The sequence below is a fragment of the Condylostylus longicornis genome, unplaced genomic scaffold (genome assembly GCF_029603195.1).
Source record: "Condylostylus longicornis isolate FDR11 unplaced genomic scaffold, ASM2960319v2 ptg000011l, whole genome shotgun sequence".
NCBI lineage: Eukaryota > Metazoa > Arthropoda > Insecta > Diptera > Dolichopodidae > Condylostylus > Condylostylus longicornis.
The window spans coordinates 1,301,295-1,322,975 of record NW_026577980.1 but is presented as its reverse complement, the minus strand read 5'-3'; the positions used below and the strand labels follow the sequence as shown (position 1 = coordinate 1,322,975).

The 21,681-nt window shown below is 22.6% G+C and overlaps 1 protein-coding gene across 43 annotated transcripts in view; it reads right to left on the bottom strand.

Annotated features, from left to right (window-relative positions):
- Positions 1-21,681, bottom strand: part of LOC129619307 (dystonin) — a 168,915-nt gene that overhangs the window by 57,509 nt on the left and 89,725 nt on the right. For 32 of the 43 annotated variants that reach the window (XM_055534502.1, XM_055534496.1, XM_055534508.1 and 29 more), the window contains 2 exons: positions 19,415-19,498; positions 17,645-17,866 (listed from right to left, as the gene is read on the bottom strand). The exons of 6 other annotated variants lie outside the window; for them this stretch is intronic. In XM_055534502.1, the coding sequence (XP_055390477.1) occupies positions 17,645-17,866; positions 19,415-19,498 (306 nt within the window). The remainder of the gene's footprint in view (positions 1-17,644; positions 17,867-19,414; positions 19,499-21,681) is intronic. 5 more of the 43 variants (XM_055534522.1, XM_055534523.1, XM_055534525.1 and 2 more) reach the window with 1 other exon arrangement.

The window sequence follows — 21,681 nt, the reverse complement described above, 5'->3', positions numbered from 1 at the left end:
ATTTACATTTAGGTGTTACTCATACTCTATTTTTATTTATTGTGAATTCCTAAACCCGATAATTAATTGCTATATTTACAAAATATTTGTACAGAAGTGCAAAAAAAAAGGGGAAATTTGCCTGTTATCATTTGTAACACTTAAATGTTTTGTTTTTTTTCGTAATAGTGGGGGAACAAAATATTTTATTTACAACAATAATTATTTTATTTTTAGTTTAGACACCAAAAATTTTCTCATATACTAGAAATGAATTTCACATAAATTGTTTTTTACGAAATTATTTTAATGTTTTCATGTCTCCCTTAAAAAAGTTTCTACTTATTTATCTATTTTAAAAAAAATTATAACCTTAATTTTTTATTTTAATTTTATTTTCTTTGTTCTCTCAATACAAATTTTATTAAATAAAATTCCCTGGCATTAGATATTAGATAATTTCTTTTTTATTTTATTTGCATATTGTACGAATGGGGTATGGGCATATGTGTAACTGACATAATATTGTCTTAGTGATGTTACCCAAACAATTTCATTTTAATATTTTCGTTTTTATTTTCAATCACTATAATAATGTAGTACTTGCCCTAAATTCTATTTTAGGAAACCACTGCTGAATATTGTAAGAGAACAAAAAGAGAATACATTACAAAATAATTATAGGAAAATTGGAGCAAATCTGTTTTTTTTTTATACATTTTATTTCAGTACTAAACTCTAAATCGTATATAACACGTACATAAATTCTTAATACTTAATTTAACAAAATTATTCAATTATAAGCGATGATCATGAATGTTGAACAGGATATTATACAAAATTTAAACTGTATAATATTAACTTTTATTATTAATTTTAGTTATATCTGAATAATGCAGTGGTTATGGCACCGGTTCTTTAACTGAAAGGGCTCGGATAACCCTGTCTGATCAATATTATATACAATATTACATGCCTTAATATACAATAAATATAAAATAAAAAATAATTACCAGCAAAATCAAATAAATATCAATAACCTTACATATTTAATATAAAGAAACAAATCTTGGCAGGCTAGTAGATGCCTAAAAAAAACAAATGAAACATTGGAGCATTGTTATCTGCAATACCTTTAATCAAACCTGCATGCTACCAATAGAGGTGAAATAGGGAAAATAATATAATTTGCCATTGATTTATGATATCATCTTGATTTATGATATCATTTTGGCCGAAATTCAAGCTTCATTTTACGTACCTTACTTAACCTAATCATACTTATATGAATTCTAAGAGGACAAAACGGAATTGTGGAAAATATTTGCACATTTAATTATAATTTTAAATAAAATTGAAAATAAAAATTTAATTATCTTAAATCATTTTTAAAAATTCCAATCCATTTTGGTATAGCTACAAGTTTAATAAACTCGTATACAGAAGAGATTATTCATAAAGTAATAATGAAAACAAGTTAAAATTAATTTATTTTGCAAATTCAATCAGATTATTCATCAAAATTGAAAAAAAATTTAAGTATATAAAATAAAAATTTAAATCGAAAGATCATTTAAGAATAATTAAATAAGAATAATCACATTTAACCCATTACCTACCAGCAGCCAAAGTAAACAATTAAAATACACCAAAAACTTCATAAAGAAAATAAAGGAAAGTTTTCTATTGCAAAAGTATGATATTTAAAAAAAATAATAATTTGAATCAATTAAATTGCTTACAGTAACAAGGAAGAAATGTTTAACCCATTCTTCCCGAATGTACCTATAGTAGTACAATTTTTAAATTTGTACCGTGTCAGCACCGATTCTTAATTCGTTATTAACATAGTAAACTTAAAACTCGGTGCCAATACATTAAAAGAAAATGGGTTAATACAATTAAAAATATATAAAACCTAAGCAACGCAATTAAAATTTATGCTTATATATACGCACACGTATTTAATATTTATTATTTTTTTACAGGTTTTAATTAAATAAAAATAAGTACTTATTTATAAAGCGGTCCGTGTGTCAAAATTCAGTTATCTAAAGGAAAATACAGCAAGTTTACACTAGTAAAATGTCATTGTGTAGCTTAAAACGTATGCATTACGTTTTACTAAACTGCACAAAATTAAATGTCAAAAATAATTTTTGAAATTGTTAAAATAACATGTCTTACATGACGTCATTGTTTTTCATTTTCAAAAAATTATGACCTTGAAATTAATTCTGTATTTTATTAATTTTTTTTCGTCTTTTTTTTTATTTTTTTTATTATTATGTCACACACGTATTAGTTGTGATTTAATTTTATTATTTAAATTTCAAGAAAGATGTTTTTTTTTCTTTTTTTGTCGTCTTATTTTCTTCTACCTCTTATTTTTTTTTTCGCTCTTAATATTATTAAAAATTAAATAAAATTTAATAAAGAAAATGAAAAAAACAAAAAGAAATTGATATCAAAAAATTTTTGACCATGAACACAATAGTTTACCAATAGTTTTGTCTCTTTCATTCTCATAAAATTGACATTATCAATGCACAGCATTATATTCACACAAACATTCACTTATAATTTATTTAATTTATAGCATTTTTTGTATACAAAAATATTTTAGAACTTTTGTTAAGATGCTGAAACACACAACAAAACAACAAAGAAAAAAATATTAAAAATAATAAGAATTTTTTCATTGTTATAAATTTGGTTTTCCGGTGTAGGTCAATGTCTATTGCAAAATTTAAGTAAATATTATTATTAAAAAAAAAAATATAATATTTTTTATGGTAGAAAAATATTTCGAATTATAAATACATATGTATTATTTATAAAATGTATGTAAATATCTTATTTTCGGAAAGAAGAATTGCCAGAGTTAAAATAAAATACTTATATATTTTAAACTAGAGTAACCAAAGTTTATAAAATGCAAGTTGGGGCATAGTAAAACTTTAGGACATTGGCCAAACATAACCAACAATTTTTTTTGATCTACGACAATTTGGATCTTTGACAATTTGGAATTGCGGAGAGATAATTAACAAATTCTGGTAAATTTGATTTTAATATTGTGTTCAAATATGAAGTGTTCAATTTAAAAGGTTTTCACTGTTCAATTCAGTTCATTTGTTTTTCAATCATTTTTTAATTTTTGTTTTTTGATACTACTAAACTATTCATATAATTAATAATAATCTGATGTAGAGATTATGAATTAAGAATAAGCATAAAAGAACCGGATTATAAATCACGAAAACAAAAATAAAACACCAACTTAAATTATAAATATAATAAAAAATAGCAACATTTCAAGATCATATTGGGAGCTGTTATGTTAATCATCTAGAAATAATTATAGATAACTTAGATAGACTTATACCGAGATAATTAACATTAAGCCTAATAAAATCTACAAACAAAACAACAACAAGTTTAATATTAATTTTTTAATATTCTTTTGATAAAAAACCAACCAAATTTTCAGAAAAAAAAAATCTTAAATTTCAATAACGTAAGATAGGTAATTGTTCAATTAATAATAAATAAATAGGTGCGGGTACGGTATTCGTCAAATATAACAACAAAAGTGATGTAATAAAAAAAAATTTTACAATTAATAGTTAAAATTTCTGCGAAGGTATGGGCAAATTTTTTGCAAAAAAAATTTCTTTTATTCCAAATTTGTACAATTCTTTTTTTTTTTACAATTTATACAAAATAGCCTTGAAAGACTCGATAGGTCAAAATATTTTTAATAGATTTTATGGTTTTTTGTTTATGCGTTCTTTGCCATTCAAATATTATATAACAAATGTTTATGATTATTTCCCTATATAGTCTTATAATTAAATTACAAATGTTCCTTTTTTTTTTTTAAAATATGTGAAGAGTGAGAATTAGTAGAATAATTTTAAAGAAAACGTGGAAGAAATAGTATAACAGTTGGTAGTAAAAAATTATAATTAAGCTCATTCGAATTGTCATTGAACAGTATTTGGGACTGTTACTCAAGTACATGCTTGTGGTTTTAATGAATTGCAACTTAAATAACTCTTAAAAACAAACGGGTGTTTGATTTAAAATTTTAATTACACTGTTAATTATTTTTGCCGTGGCACTGATTTAAGTATTGAAGATAAGCAGTTTTGTCTTAGTTTAGAGCAAAACTTATGATATAATTTTATAGTTTTAACTAATATTATATTGAAATTTTTCAAAACTTAATAACAAATTTAAAAAAATTTTCATTTATAGCCAATTCTTCCAATAAAAACGCAAATAACCTTGAATGACCTTCGATCTTGTAATATTTTTCTAAAACAGAAAATTTGTTAACTGACTGTACTTTAACGTATATTCATTAATAAATAAGAGCATGTACTCAATTTATACCAATAAAATTTTGAACTTTCAGTGTAGCATAAGCTTCACTAATCCTCTTTCCTCCTTTTCGATTATTCAAACTTATCAATAATCGTTTAATCTTCTACATTATTATCAGAAAAAAAATTTGTAAAACAATTTCTTTATTATCGCAATTTTTGTTTATAAGAAAAATTTTCGCACTTAAAAATCTTAAAATTCCATAAATGCTATAAATTTCATTTTTTATCTTATTTTTGGTTGGTACATAACCTGTTTTTGAACCTATCATATACACTTAATGAGCTAATAAATTCAAAAGAAATAAAAAAAAATATCTGATTTCGGGAGGCATTTTGAACGATATACTTTTATGTATGAACAAAAAAAATATTTAAGACAGAATCGAATTTGAAATCACGTTCACAATATTTTGGGTTTGTTACATTTGAATAAATTTTTGAATGAGTATTAAAGTAAAAGTAAAAATAATAATAATAACAACAAGAATAAATTTAAAAAAAAAATTAAAGACTTTCCGGTTAAATAATAATTGTTAAATGATTGTTAAAATATGTTGTGTGTATGTAAATGTACATAAAAGTTAATTAAGAAAACAGAAATAAATATATGTACATGAACATTAACCAATGAAAACAAAAAAATTAACTCATTGGATATTGGTAATGACATAATATGATCTGTAAAATAAAATTTCAAGTCAGCTTGACTTCTTTGAATCGCATGTTAAAGCCAAAATAATAATTTAAACATAAGTTATGACTAATTTCTGGAATTCGAAAATAATAACAAAAAAAATATTAAATAATTTTCTTTTATTTTGCTTAAATTAAAAATTTTAGGCCTTTTCTTAAACGCACTTTGTAGTTTGTACATAAACATTGCTAAATTTTCGCAGTATAATGAGATTATTATGAGTAGCGCAATTGAATCGTATGAATATCACGTTATGTTAATGCAGTATTGCTTTTCGCAGTTATTGTGTTGCATTTATGAACATGTCCGGTATTACTATACATTGCATAATATTTGCAATTAATTCACAATTGTAATTTAATTTTGGATAATATTAATTAAACCAATTTTGGTAAATAATTCAACCAAGGAGTGTTAAAAATGCAAACGCTGAATCTTGGGTCTATTAACAATATTATCAGGATATAGGTATTATCTACAATTTTTTACTATTCATTCTATTTATTGAAATTCATAATAATATTATGAATTAAAATAATATTATGAATTAATAAGTTCAAGATTTCTTTTTTTAATTTTTAATTTTTTTTTTTGTAATTTTAGTTTCCTATATAAAAAGTTTAAAATTCAGTTAAAGATAATTAAGAATATTTAAAGTAAGTAGGTATAAACACTTAATTTTAGTGATTTAGTAAGTAGCGTAATTCAAATTATTTTTTAATTGATAACATTTATATTTGTAGTACCTAATAACTCTTATGATGATTCAAAATATATTGAGTAGTTGCTGCCTAATTTCTGAATAATAACTGAAACTATTGAATAACAGAAGAAAATAGAAGATTCACAATGTTGGAAAATTTCAAACAAAAAAAAAACAATTAAACGTGCTTCAAAATATCAAGATCAAATTCAATTATTTAAAATTAAATTAAATTCTAATTCTAATAACTAAATCAAGAACTTAATATTAATTTCAAAACCATATGTTTTAAAAAAACCTTGTATATTCTTATTTATTTCAAAAAATAATAAAATATAATTTCAATAACAATTTTATTAAATTGAATTCACAATATTGAATAAAAAGTACTGTAAATTGTAAGGGCAAAAAACAAAAAAGAACTTGAACTTTTTTCCATTTGAAATGTAATATTAACGTTAAAAAAAACTAAAAGCTTCAATTAATGTTTTTGTCACATGTATAACAGTATAAGTTCTTTAATAATTTTATAAATTTAATATTTATTCATAATTTTATATTTTGTTTTACATTTTTTATCTCTAAATAAATAAAATTAAGTACTCAAAAGTACTTATTATTTTTACAAAAACTTGAAATTTCAAATGTATTTGTAAGCCCTCTCTATTTGTACATAATTAAGATCTAACCACAAAGCATGTGAGAACACATCAATACAAGTATATTAATTATTAACCATATGCTTTTAATCTAATCAAATTTTAATCGCCGATACTTGGAAAATGTACGTATGACATCATTCTTATCGACAACAGGAGGAAAAAATAAAAAGTCAAACATAGTAATTTTTGTTGTCGACAACAAGCAATAAAATACTTAAAACACACTCTTGAAGCACAAAAGTATAACAAGAAATAAAAATAAAAAAAAAATCTATAATTTTGATAATTTTGATTATACCAAGTCTCTCCATAAAACCAGATTTTTTTCAAAACATAATTTGAAAGCAAAGCCAGAATCCGTACTTCTAGTATTTTAGAAATTTGAATTTTATATGCGATATTTGAAATTTAAATAGAAAAATTTATGTAGAATCTATAACCTAAAAAAACATATAAAAATACAATTATTATTTTATTATTTTTTCTTGTTTTCTATTTTTAGAATATTGCAACACAATAATAGGTATACATTTATATGAAAAATTCATATATACACATATATACATACACACTAACTATGTACATATTTTTAAATAATGAAATTTTGCACGAAACGTCAGCGTTAATAACAATAAATTCAGTGCAAAAAATTTTGTTTTTCCTTATTTTCTTCTCTTTTTTTTATTATAATTTGAATTAATGACGGGTTGGTTTTTCGGTTTTTTTTTTTGTAATATTGTTTAATTTAATTGTTTTTAATTGAGGTAAAAATTTACATATATCGTATATCGTAATTAAGAAAATATCGTATGTATATAAATATTTGTTCATTAAGTATTTGTCGAACCTTTTTTACAATATTTTAGTAAATTCATGGTCAAATATTTGAGTTTAATTTTAATTGTATTAAGTACTAATATTTTTATCTAACTAAAAAATTAGTTTTCCTATTTCCTTCAAATTATTTTGATAAGCAAAATTTATTAAGAAAGCATAATAACGGGTTACAAGTAGAAAAGCCATTAGAATTTTAGCCTAAACAATCTTACAACTTCAAATTCAGCTTAGAACTTTTATTTGCAAAATTCAACTTTAATTTTGATTTTGACTCAAAACTAATTCTCTTTCAATAATTTGTTTTTAATAATTTGACTCCAAAACCGGCCTCAACTCCAACAATCCAAGAACCCTTAAAATTCAACTTCAAATACTAAATTATGAACGAAAAAAATTAATATTATAAATATTATCCATTTAAATATTAAGTGTAGTAAGAAGTTTTCCTAAAAAGTGAATTGTTACTGAATTAAATTTCGTTAAACTGAAATGAACCTACAATTTCGAACAAAATGTTTGGAAAATCTTAAATATTATGCATGCATTTTCTGATATCTAGTACAAAATTATTTACTCTCATACATACTTATGTATGTTTAGACATAAGTAGCTTCATAAATATAAGCATGCGCAAGTCGTACAAAATACATTCACATAAATTATTTGATAACCTAAGCATATTTTTCATAAAACATAAAATTAACCGGTATTTTAATGTCATCTAGTATAACAATGGTAAACAATAATGACATTTTGATATATATAAATCAAATTGTCAATTATTATCATTTTCAAAGTTCGTGACACTTTATTAAAAATATCGAAAGAATGTTATTCAAAAACAAGAAAATCTTAATTAAGTAATAAAATTATTAAATTAAAGCATATTGGTTTCTCTTTATAAATTTAATAAATTCCAAGGTTTATTTTTATTATTTTATTTTTTAAAAATTGAAAATTATAATTTTTATAGTTTATTTTATGTACATATGTATTTGTAAACGTTAATCAAAAATTTTGACACGTTACTCTCTCATTAATATTAATACAGTAGAAATCTGCTCGAGTGAACATAATAGAAACACAGGCTGTTCGTTCTATTGAACCTGTTCACTGTATTAAATGTCAAATAAATTAAACTAAGAAGTAGTTTTTAAAGCTTTATTGTTTCGAAAAGTATTCAGTTACTTTTTTTTAATTTTTTTTTATTCGAAATTTTTAAAACAATATTTTCTCTTATATTTCTAAGTGTGGCTTGGTCGGTTAACAAGATATCGTTGTGTGCAGCCCATTGTATAGTCTTACTTAGCGCTTCAAGGGCTTATAATCAGAAATTTTTGCTTCAACTGTTTCTATCACATTTTCAGTTAAATTAGTAACCGAATTTGGCTCTTTAACTTCAGTTTTCTGCTATTAATCGCGCACACGGTTGATTTAGCTATATCAAATTTCTTAGATAATGTTGTAACACTTACTCCTGACTCTAAAGATTTTATAATTTTAATTTTTGCATTTAAATTCAAATGTTTTCTTTTAATATTTGTTTTCGGCATTTTAAAAAAAACTTGAACACTTTTATTTTATCGAAATTACACTTTAATTGTATGCCATTACCTAACACAATGTATGACTTATATGTTAAATAAACAAAATAATGCTCTCTTTTGTAATTCAACTTGAAAAATCCCGTTACAATGAGAAAAATAAAAAGAATAATATAAAAAAAAAACAGTTTTGTAAAATTTGTTCACTATACTGGGCACTTATAAAAATTTTTGTTCACAGTGTAAGGCAGTCAATGCTAAAATTTTTGTGTTCACTCGACTGGGAAGTTCATAAAGTCGGGCGTTCACTAGAGCAGATTTCTACTGTACTAACTTATATTTTTACCGATATTATTTAATTTTTTTTTCCTTTATTTTTTGCTCAATTTATAGTTAGTAAGCATTTTTTTTTTAATTAAATATTTTTATTTTCATTTCTATTTTTTTTTTGCCTTCTATTTATTTTATTTGCACAACTTTTACTTTCATTTATTTATATATTTTGTGTGTGTATAAACATTATTGTAATTATATTCGAATGTAGTATAAAAACATTTAAAATATTTCACACGCGTTACAATTAAACACGAAAATTAATCTTTTAACGAAATAGTTATAAAAAACACATACACACGTACACACATTTAAATCATTTGAGGTTTTTTAACGGATTTTTTTTTCTAATCTCTTTTGTTGGCTGTGTGTAATGTTCACTCATAAACAACAATTTAAATTTCTTATCATAAATAAATTCATCAGATTTTACACAATATTCAAAATCGCAAATAAACAATAGTAAAAAAAAATAGTAGAAAACGTGAATAAATATTTAAATTGAAAAACACGCAAAAGCACAACCTAACACGACGACGACCATTTCGAAACTAATTCGAAGACCAAATTTTCTTATTTAGTTAGCCTCTCTGAATTAATTTTACTTTCAAAAACAATGAAAATAAAAACAAAATAAAAAAAACAGCAAAATATACAAAGTTTTAAAAAATTATTTATTAAATTGCTCGCAGAAAATATTAGCAAAAAAAAAACAACAACAAGAAATGAGCAAAAAGAAAAATAGCTCAAAGAAAACAAAATAGAGTAAAAAAATAGCTGATTAGAACGAGTGATTTTTTTTTTTTGTTTTTGAATACTGGTACCGTAATAATTAAAAATTCCGCCATCAACTTAAACACCTACTATTTGTAAGTCAAAGTGAGTCGAATTTAAATTATTTCATTGTTTTTTTCTCTACAAATTTTATTGCATTTTTGTTCCAAATGAAAATTCATTATAATTCGAATTGAAATCAAAGAGAATTGTATATGAAAGTGGCGCCACTGTACTACATGCTGAAATTAATATAATATTATCACCGATGCTACAATCATTAGCAACATTTTTTTATATTGATTCATAATTTATAAATTTAAAAAATGTATTTATACTATTTTTGTATTTAAGTGTACAATATGAGTATATGGCATTTAATTAGTTAGATGTCATTAGATGTCATTAAATTAGTTAATGTTTAAAACATTTATGCAACTCTAAAATTTGGTTTTTGCTCTTTAAGTTAAGAAAACAAATAGGAAATATAGAATTATATACATACATACATATACAACGTGTAAACGAATTAATTTTTTATTGATATCCGTTACTTATGTACATATGTATTTCCTATCTGTAAAATACATATTATGTTCAATCAAAAATAAGTACTCAAACAATTCACTCTGGTTAGCTTAACAGGCACGGCACGGCACGTCTTGACCTTTTGTATTTTTCCAATATCATTATTGGACTTGAATATAATATTAATGTATGTTTGTGATGGCGGAAGTAAAAATGATATTTAAATATTGTATATTCTATAAAACAGAACAAAAAAATTAAATGATTATCGATGGATTGCAATTGAAATTTTAAAGTTTATAGTAATCAAAATTTCAAAATAAAAACATTAAATTTAAAACTAATAAATTTATACTGTCAGTCTTGATCTGCGCATGCATATGTAAATAAAATTGGTTTATAAAGATGACTCAAATGCTTTAATTTAAAATGACAAAAAAAAAACATGACGTTTACGAATTTATATTTGAAATGCAATATTTTTTCTAGGTCATACAAATTATTTTAAAATAATTCTTAATCAAAAAACAAAAAATTAGGCTGTCTTGTCATTTAAATTCATTAATAACAATTGTTTGGGATCACCGTAAATTATGCACATAAAATAGACAAATTGCGCCATTGATGTTAATAATATTAAATAAATTAATGACGCGACTTCAATGGCAGAATTGATCTTACATACTACTGTAATCTTCATTAGTTTGTATCAATATAGCATACGCATAATAATTGATTAAAATATGTATGTCACTATACGTCATTTCTATTTATATGCAGCATTATGCACAAACTATTCAATTTATTATAGGTTAAAACATTTTAGAATGCAAATGTGGTTAATAATATCGTTAACAGAGTGAGTGATAAAAATATATAATTGTGATTCTGATTTGCATTAATGAAATAAATAATAAAGTTATTGCGGTTTCTAAATTGTTGATAAAATCTATATGTATAGATACGTTTGCATATGAGTATGTACACACATATTATATATGGAAATATGAGTTTTCAGCTGAAGCCTCTCTATTCAACTAATTGTATAACGAACAAATTTTAAGTGAGAAAAAAACTTGACAAATAATTCATTGCAGTTATAAAATTAGAATAGGTTTGGTGTTCCATTATGCAGCCAAAATAACATTTCTAAGTTATTAATATTTAATAAAAACTAATTTGGAATGTATGCAGTGAGAAATTAATTTGTTCATCTTATCAATTGTCAATTGACTGCCAATATCATTGTTCAATCAGACATGAAATTTCTCGTTTATATCGATCAGTTTCATTTTTACACCCTGTCCTGCATTTTGGAGCTTAATCACTTGAAGCAGTTGTCTGCGATGTAAAAATTTCTATATATACTTAAAAACGAATAAAGCAAATACCAAGGACGTCTTCTATTTTAATTGAACCAATTCGGGAAATAAGTTCGGGTAGCTGCCATACAACTCAAAAATTTTGTAAACGTGTGTCCCACATAAATTTTGAAAATTTTAATGGAATTACTGAATTGATTCGGGTTTAGCTAAATACATAGCTTATAAAAGATAATATTTAATTTTTCAAAAAATTGTACAGCTTATTGTGTGAAATTTGGCACTCGTGTGTCCAATTATAGCCCAGCCCAGATATATCCTTGAAGTTTCTGTAGAATGCTGTTTCGAGTAGCTACTACATAATTCGAAAAACTAATTTTAAACATTTGAAAGAAAGATTAATGGAACTTGACAGTAATATGTCCAATTTTAGGTCAAACATATCTGTGATGGTTTTTTTGAAATGCTTTGATAAGTTCGATTTACTCACATACATAAAAAGCCGATTACAATCATATGTCAAAATCAAATTTTTATACTCAGATTGTCAAGGTGTAGGGGGTATAATTCAATCGGTATAGATCGACTAAAACATTTTTGTTTGTTTTATTACTCATTTTTCATATATCTATTTAATTAAGTCTGTAATTATTATGCGTCAGTGCAAATATATGAAATAAAACAAGGAAAAAAAAGTACGAATTTATTAATTTCACCTTTTTTTTTACAATTCAATAATAACGTCTTTAATTTTATTGAATCATAACTTATGTAATTAAAAATTTAATAATTTTTTTTTTAATTTTTACTTTTTTTTTTCATTAAGCAAAATAGTTTAAAAAAAAACAACAACATTCATAATTTCAATTTATTAATAAAATGATAAAAAAAAAATTAAATTAAATTCAGTCAAATTACCGTATGATATCATCGACGTTAAACATTGAGAAAATTTTTAATAAAAAACAAACCATCATTTTTTGTTTTTTAAAAGTTAAACTCAATTCTTATTTTTTAACAAGCTTTAAGTAAACATTTTATTTTCATCCACCTGAATTAATTTAAAGCGAGAGGAAGAAAGAGAGAGAGGGAGAGGAAGAGAGAGAATAACATGAATTGTGCAAATATTAACGTTATTTTAATAAAGTATCGCATATACTTGGAATATTTTGTGTAAATAGTGTGTTTAATATGAAGTGTGTGTTACAGTTAAGATCACTTAAATTATTATTGTGGGTGGTAGCTATATAGAGTATAATGTATAAGTTAAAACGTTAAAGGGTTCAATATAATTACGAAAATTTCAAGGCGTAGGTGAAGTGATTACATTGTTAAGTTTTTTTTTATTTTATATATTGATGAATAAGATTTACGTGAAGTTCTTGAACTTTTTTTTGGAAAATTTTTATTAAATTTTAAAATCACTGAATATGCAGAAAAATATTTACTGGAATTTGTGCAAAATTTTATGATTGATTTCAATTTAATTAAATGATTTCAAGTCGAATTTGAATTTAAATTCAATAAATTTTTTAACTATTTCATAGCTACGAGTATGTAAGCATAATGTTATGTTACGAGTATGTAAGCAGTAAAATAAAAAATTTTAAAAATTTCGAAATAAAAAATGGAAACCCACAACTTTATGGTCTTGATTCATGAACTATCGGTAAAAAAAACATTTGAATATTGCCTATAACTGCCCAGAAGACTAGTAGCGGTACCTGTGGCAGAACTTGCTCTAGAGCCAAACTGCCTGCAGTTTAAATTTTAAAAGCAATAGTATTGTAACTAATAGTCACACATATTGTCCGGTCTTTGGAATCGTACAATTCCTTTTTCTGACAATATCATAGCTTTTAAAATTTGATTACTCTCATCCTTTTCTATGTTATTCACTGTACTGAAATTATCTAACATCTACACACATGATATATTATTGCCGTTTTTTTTATAGCATATAAAAAATAAAATTATTACATATTTGCGAAATTGATATTAATGAATGGAATAAATTTATTACCATAATTTTTTTTTTTTTACTCTGATTATTTTTTTATTGTTGTTATCTTTTTTAATAGCAATAAATTTATGTATAAATATGAACAAAAAATATTATTTCAGAAATAAAATCTTAAGTCACAAAAATTTGAAACCCCGTACTTATTCATAATTTAATTAAAAATATTTTGCCAAAAAAAAAATATTTATTTCAAAAATTACTTTTAATTCACCTCAATAATAAAATATATTAAAAAAAAAAATTTTTAATAGAAATTTTTAAGATTTTTTTCTTCAAAGTTTGTAAATATTACCAGCGGCGAAGCTAAGTGCTCAATACTGTATAAGGGTACAGAATCTCTCAAAATCATAAAATTTATTGAGTTTAACGTCTGAGGATCATGGAAAAGAGGTTGATAATTTTCATTTTCGTTTGAAATAAGAGTCGAAAATTTGTTTCAGTACTTTCACGGAAATTTTTCAAATGTAAGTTAAGCACTAAGAAGCTGCCAAGAATGCACAAATAAAAAATAAAATACAAAAATTTATTTAAGGTAAAATAAAAATTTCTTGTTAAAAATCAATTAAATTTGTGAAATTTCAATTGAAAGCCAATTGCAGTCTCATTAGTTGTGCTACCTTAGTACGTCTTATAATAATTTAACTGTTGCCTCAATTGTGGTACACGCAAGTTATTCTTAAAGTCCTTCAACAGTTTTTTGCTTTGGTTTAAAATTTTCCTATGCAGTTTCGCCCCTGATATTATTTTAGATCAATGAATAAAATTTAATACTATTATGCATAGTAGTAGTAAGAACAAGAAAATATTCTCAATGTCAATAGATCATTAATTTTGAATGATAAATGAAAAATATTACTTTAAATTCAAAAAAAAAAAATATTTACTATTATAGTAAATAATAATTTTTTTTATCATAAGCATCAGCATAAATAAGAGTGATATAGAATAAAAAAAAACCTTCTCTATTTAATATTGGAAATTGTGTCATATTTTTTCCATCACCTCTTAATTTAATTTAAATAATAAATAGAATTTTAAAATAGAAACAATTTTTTTTTTTTATCTGCCTTAGGTCATTCTATTAACTCACGGTATTCTCACTATTCACTCACGGTATTCTATAATTTAATAGAGTAATAACAACAATAATAATAATAATAATAAAAAAAATTTAAGCTTCAAACTGCTTTTTACGCTAGAATTTTAATTTCATTCTAAACTTATTCAGAAAAAATTCAAATAAAAGATTTTTTTTTTCCAAAGAAAAATGATGATGTTTAACTTTTGACTTAAATGAGATTTCCAGAATGTGCTCAGAATGACTTCAGAAAGAAAGGGAAGCATTTATTGTTGTAGTTTTTACGTTTGACCAAAAACTTCTATCTCTCTATTTCTCTGATGTCATCTTTTCGATTTTAGAATTCTTACAGAGTAGTGTAAAAAAAAATTAAAACAAAATTTGTTTTTATGCAAATTGTTTTTTGTTTCTTAATGCTTAATGCTTTTTCTTACTTTTTGGAGTAAAGCTTAAGCGCGCGTTTTGTTTAAGAACACGCTATATTCTATTTTGTCGTTTTATTCTTCTTTCTTTTCTTTTTTTTTCTACTCTTAAGCGGAACAACAACAAATTGATGACGGAATGTACGTAAATATGAATATGAAAAGTAAACTGATATTTTAATTTAACAATATGAATGCCACATGGACATTTGAGTGTGAATATGAATAAATTATACAATTACAAATATATGTACAGTATCTTCGAAAAATGATTAGCCTCAAATAGTCAAATGTATTAAAAACCGTGTAGAAATAAAATATTTATACCTGAAAGACAAATAACACTGTAAATTTCTTAATTCTGTAACTTAAAATCTGTGAGAACAGAAATCAGTCATTCGGAGCATATTCGGAGTATATTCGGAGCATATTCGGAGCAAATTCTAAGCACATTCAAAAAAATACGTTTATAAGAAAACTCATTAAACGAACCGAATTTAGAGTATTAGAATTAAATATTACAAGTATTTTTTAAAACCTAAAACCAATCTACACAATCTGCACAGTCTGAATGCAAATTTCAAGTGGAATTTTAATGCTAGCCATATCACAATACTTTTCTAAATGATTGTAAAATTATATTTAATTTTTTAATTAATTTTCTGTTTTTCTTTTTAAACTAACTATAAAATGTAATAAATACATAGTCAACGAATTGCATTAAAAAGTAATAAAATATTTTATTTTTATTTATTTTTTTACATTAAACGTGAAATTTGTAATCTTTGTATAGTAAAAGTTTCGCATATGTGAGCAATTAAAATATTTATATAGAATTGTTCTCATTATATGAATATTCTTCATTAATTCTATTTCAGAAAATAAGGAAAATTACAATACCTTAAATTGCATATAATTTATAGAATTTATATGAAAATGGCATTTTGTAAAACAATAAAAAAGAAAATTTGCATTTTCTTTTAATTTTCTCCCATTTAGAGTATACTTTCAAGTTATTTTGTATACTTGAAATAGGGAAACAAAATATTTTTAATTTTTAAAACTATTTTAATTGAAAACAAAAAGTAGAGGCAGAATTTAATTAATTTCATTTTTAAAAGAAAAAAAAATCAATTAAAGGTCAGACTTAAAGGGTTAATAATCTGAAATCTGAGCAATTTATTATGGTTGATAAAAATTAATTTTATTTCTTTGATTTCTTTAAAAAATTATGACTAATTTGAATATTTAAATGAATAAGGCAATTATTATTTCTATACATACATTAATTGTTCTTGTGCCTTTATGATAGAAATGTTATTCAACTTTCAATAGAAACAATATTAATATCTAAAATCTTAATATTCAAAATCGACTGAAAATGGAAAAACTGCACATTTCCTACATAAGTGCAATGGAAAAATTGCGCATAAAAAATTTACATTTGTTTTTCAACTCTACCATTACAAAAAATAAAACGCTCGTATAATCATTTTACGAACATTTCATTGCAGGCTTGCAATAAGAAATTGAATTTAAATTACAGTATTGCATCTTAAAAGAAGAAAATCTAAAAAATACAACCAACAAACGCAATTGTTCAAATAAGAAATTAATTTCCTGCCAAAAAAAAACAAGTAATTACAAAATTCCCAGCATATTAATGAAATTATTTTGTAGTTTTTATGCTTTTGAAACTAAACTAGAGTTAAAAAAACTTAAAAGTTCGAAAATTATTGAAAAATTTTTTAACACCTACATTAAAAACTTATGTTTTTGTTTTGAATTTCTTTACTGTTCACATATTTACTTTTTTATGTCATTGAATTCTTGGCTTTTTATTTTCCAATTTTTTTATGTTATCAGCTAATTCACGGCAATAAAAAAAAATGTTGTAAAATTAAAAGTTAAAAAAAATAATGTTTGCGCTGGCAAATAAAAACAAAATAAAAATTCAAACTCTTTAAGTTGTTTTAATGATGTCATAAAATTGCGTTAAGAATTTGATTTTGAAGCTCGAAAATGTAAAACACATTTTTTTCTGTTCACAGTTAACAAACCAATATGCTAAAACTAAATCAATCATTTCTGTTTTGAGTGGGTTCTTTTTTTTATATTTAAAAACGAATGTCTTCTAAGAATTAAAAAAAAAATTAAAAATAAACCTTTTAAAATGAAAGAGCGGAAAAAATGCAGATGTTTTTCATTTCTTATTTTAAAAACCTTATTTTAACAACAATATTTTTTCTATCAATAAAATTTATAACTTTTTGAATTAAAAGATTGAATATGATTTTGCCCAAAAATTAATATAAAAAATTTATATAAAAAATATTATAATTTTAACTTACCAAACCATCAGCTCCATTAACTTCAATTGCCGTCTTCAGTCTCTGTGATAACATTTCTAATAATCTTTCATATTTATTATTTAATGTATCTAAACGTTGACTAAATACTTCAGTTGCTCCTGGATCAGCATCCGGTGGACGTAAATCACGACGTGGTGGTGAAAATGATGGTCTTGCTTCAACTAACCAATCAATATAGTGAAGACATTTACCATCATAGATCTTTAAATTTATTGGCAAATTAAATTTCAGATGGTGCAGTAAGGTTTGATTTTTCAAACCATATTACAATATTTGTAATGTGATCACCGTTCATTTTCATTATTGAAAATCATTTGCATAATTTAATTTATATATGTATTTGTATTGTAAAATATTGTGTTATTTACATATTGCGGAACGTTGCAGGATATAAAGCAGAATAACAAAATACATTTATCAGCACAATTTTAACATTAAAATCCATTCAATTTCATTTCGGCAAAACAAAAATATTATTTTTTTTTTTTGCATATTCAATATGATGATAATTTTTGATGAATATAATTTCCATTTTGTATTTCCAATTTTTCCCCCGATGTTTCCAAATGTTTTATTTTATATTAACATTTAACACACGTTTACATAATTTAATTGTTAGTTGTTTTATTTGTTATTTATATTGATTTTATTTCATAAATTATTTTTGATTGTTGTGGTTAATTATTAATTAATTATTATTAATTAAAATTTGTTAGTTAAAAAAAAAAGAAATTTATTTATTATTAATAATAATATAAATATTATTGAATTGTGATTAAATATGTAATTAATTAATATAAAATTATTTGAATTTAAATTAAAAATTAATTTTAAAAGAAATACAAAAGATCATTCATACTCTTAGTAAATAAAATAAAATATTTAGTGCTTTTTAATAAACATAAGTACATATGTAGTATTTTGTTTTTTAATACATAATTTGTTAAATAAATATGAATATATAGAGTCACCAATATATTATGTTAATATTGGAGTAATTATTAATTTTTAATATTCATTTTTAATTAATATATGATAATTAATTAGAAACAAATTAAATTTAAAATTATTCCCATTGCCAATTCTTTTTTATTAAAAAATTTTCAGTTTTTGAAAAATAAATTAATTTTTCTAAAAAAAGTTTTTAATATTATTATTAAAATAAAGTGATTTGAAATATAAAATATTATTTTTTTTGTTCATCATTTTTATTTTTAGTTTTAAAAAGCATTAAATAATTTTTAAATTAACTTGACTCATTCATATCACGTAAAACACAAAATTCATCAAACATACACATAAATTTCATTCAAATCAGAAGATATTTTTCAACCAAAAAAAAACCATCATTTAATTATCATCCTTCATACAGTCATACTTAATCAAGCACACCTAAATTCAATATAACAAATTCAATCACAACAAATCATTCAATTCACATTTTGACAATAATTTGACATAAAATCAATGCATCATACACATCATAAAAGCGTACCTAACACTAATCATTTTAATTTAATTATAATTTAATATTATAATTACATATTACATTAAATTGGTACAAACATTTATAATAATATTAACATTATAAAATATAATTATATCAAAAATTATTATTTCATTCATTTTGACTTTTATCGAATATATTTGGATTACCTCTTTTAAAACATTCATCATATTTGTTGAATAGTATAACAAACACATAAAATACATAATATAATATGTGAATATAAAAATATAAAAATTTACCTTAGCTTCGCGTATTAAACGACCTCCAGCAATATTAACTTGTTCGATTTTTGGTTTTCTTTCAATAGCTTGACCAAGTAAATTCTATTAGATGGGTTGGTTGATTTTTAAATAAATTTGGATGTTGTTGATTCAAAACATTGATAGTTAATTTTGAGTTTTAAGTTATAGTTGATGCCAATTTTTCAGATTGTTTTTGTTTTTTTTTTATTGAAAATTTAGTTATTTTTTGCAATTCAAAATTGTGTATACCAAAGATATAAACATTTTATAACAAAAAAAACCCCGTTGATTATTTTTTTTTTTTTGGTGTAGTAAGTGTTATTGCATTTGCATATCAAAATTTTTGTTTTTATCAAATTTAAAATTTAATCACAAATTTTGTATTTATGTCGTGATGTAGTGTTGGATGCATAAGTTTCACAAACGCAAATTTCGATTACAATTTTGATTTTTATTTTACAAAATTATGCAAATAGTTTTATGGTGGGTATGTTTTTTGTTTTGGTTGTGATTTTAACAATTATCAAATATCGAAGAATTTCAATACCGAAATTGTTTTTGTATTTTTTGGATCAAATGAAAAAAAAAATATTTTTATATTAGTTTTCTACTAAGTTATGTTAATAAATTTTTTATAATTGTAAGATTAGAATTTATAAAACAAAAATTGGTTATATTTATATAATTTTAAAAGGATTAGTACTTAAAGGAATTTTTTTTATAGCTTAAAATGTTTTTTGTTAGTTTTTTTTTGAATTTAATATTTTCACTTATTTTTGCTTTTATTTATAATATAAAAATATACTTTTACAAAAGTTAAATTTGTGATAATCAATTTATAATATTTAAATCAAATTATTTACTAACTATCATGTTTGTAAAATTATATAAAAGGTTTTTGTAAACATATAGAAATTACAAAAATCTTTTTTACATAATCATAATCTGATTAAAATATTAATCTTCCAAATAATGTACACAATTATTACGCTCTTGAATATAAAAATTCCATTTAAAATCAATATATGCAATTAATTAATCCATTTAATTATCACAAATTATATTTTAAAGTATTTAAGCAAAAATAAATAAATTTGAGTGTATATGAATCTACTTAATTAATTTTGAGATAGTGATTTTTTTAATTCTACAATAATAATACACAAAAAATTAGAAGTAAAAAATTTCCTACGTGAAAACAAAATATAAAATTATAAAAAAAATGTGCAATTTAATAATTAAATAAATTTATTTACACTACATAATTAAAATATTCTACAATAGTGCATAAAAAAATATATATAAATTTATTTCCTTCAACATTTCTCCTTTCAATTTTCTTTTTTTTTTATGTTATAAAATATTTGGACAATACCAAAAAGACAAAGTTAAATATGGAAAGACGGACAATTTATATAAAAAAATAAATTCATAATATTAAAAAATAAACGTTTATACACAAATAAAATTGATTTTTATTATAGACCTTCAAGTGTTAATTATTTATCCCCAACATTTCTACTTTAAAATTTTCATTTTTAAAAAATTAATATAGAGAATGAAAGCTGTTTTAAATACAGCATTTCAACAACAAAGAAATTAAATTCCAACACCCAAATTTTTTAAAATTCTTTGTTTTTTTTTGTTTGGACAACAATTCTAATTTAGAACTACTACAATAACATTTCAATTTTGTATTTTTTATTACGACTTTATTTTTTTGAAATAGAAATTAAAAAAAATTCATTTCAAACCTCGCTATATTTTAATTACAGTTGTAATTCATGTACATTGTACTAATGTAATAAATAACATTTTTATACACATTTTAATTTTTTTTTTTAGAAGAAAAGCCTGGTGCATTTTTCATTTATTACAAGATTATGTGTATGTGTTTTGTGTTGGAAAATACCTATAAAATATAAAGGAAACATAAACATAATAGTCTGCAATAAAAATTACTCCCTTTGCTGGAACAAATCTTAAGATTTGTTATGTGCCGAAGAGTAGAATATTCCTGTTCATTTTCAAAATCAGTATTTATAAAAATAATAATATCCTAAATTAAATTTTAAAATAAAAGTTCAAACCTATATAACATTTATATAAATAATAACTGCCCTAAAATATTTGTATTAAGTATTCAAATTAAGTAATATTTTTTTTTGTGGTGCGGTATAATAGTAAATAGGATAAAGTGGTGGAAATAGAGGAAGGAAAACAAAATTTAAAATTATTCTCCAAATTATTTTGAAGATATGCTT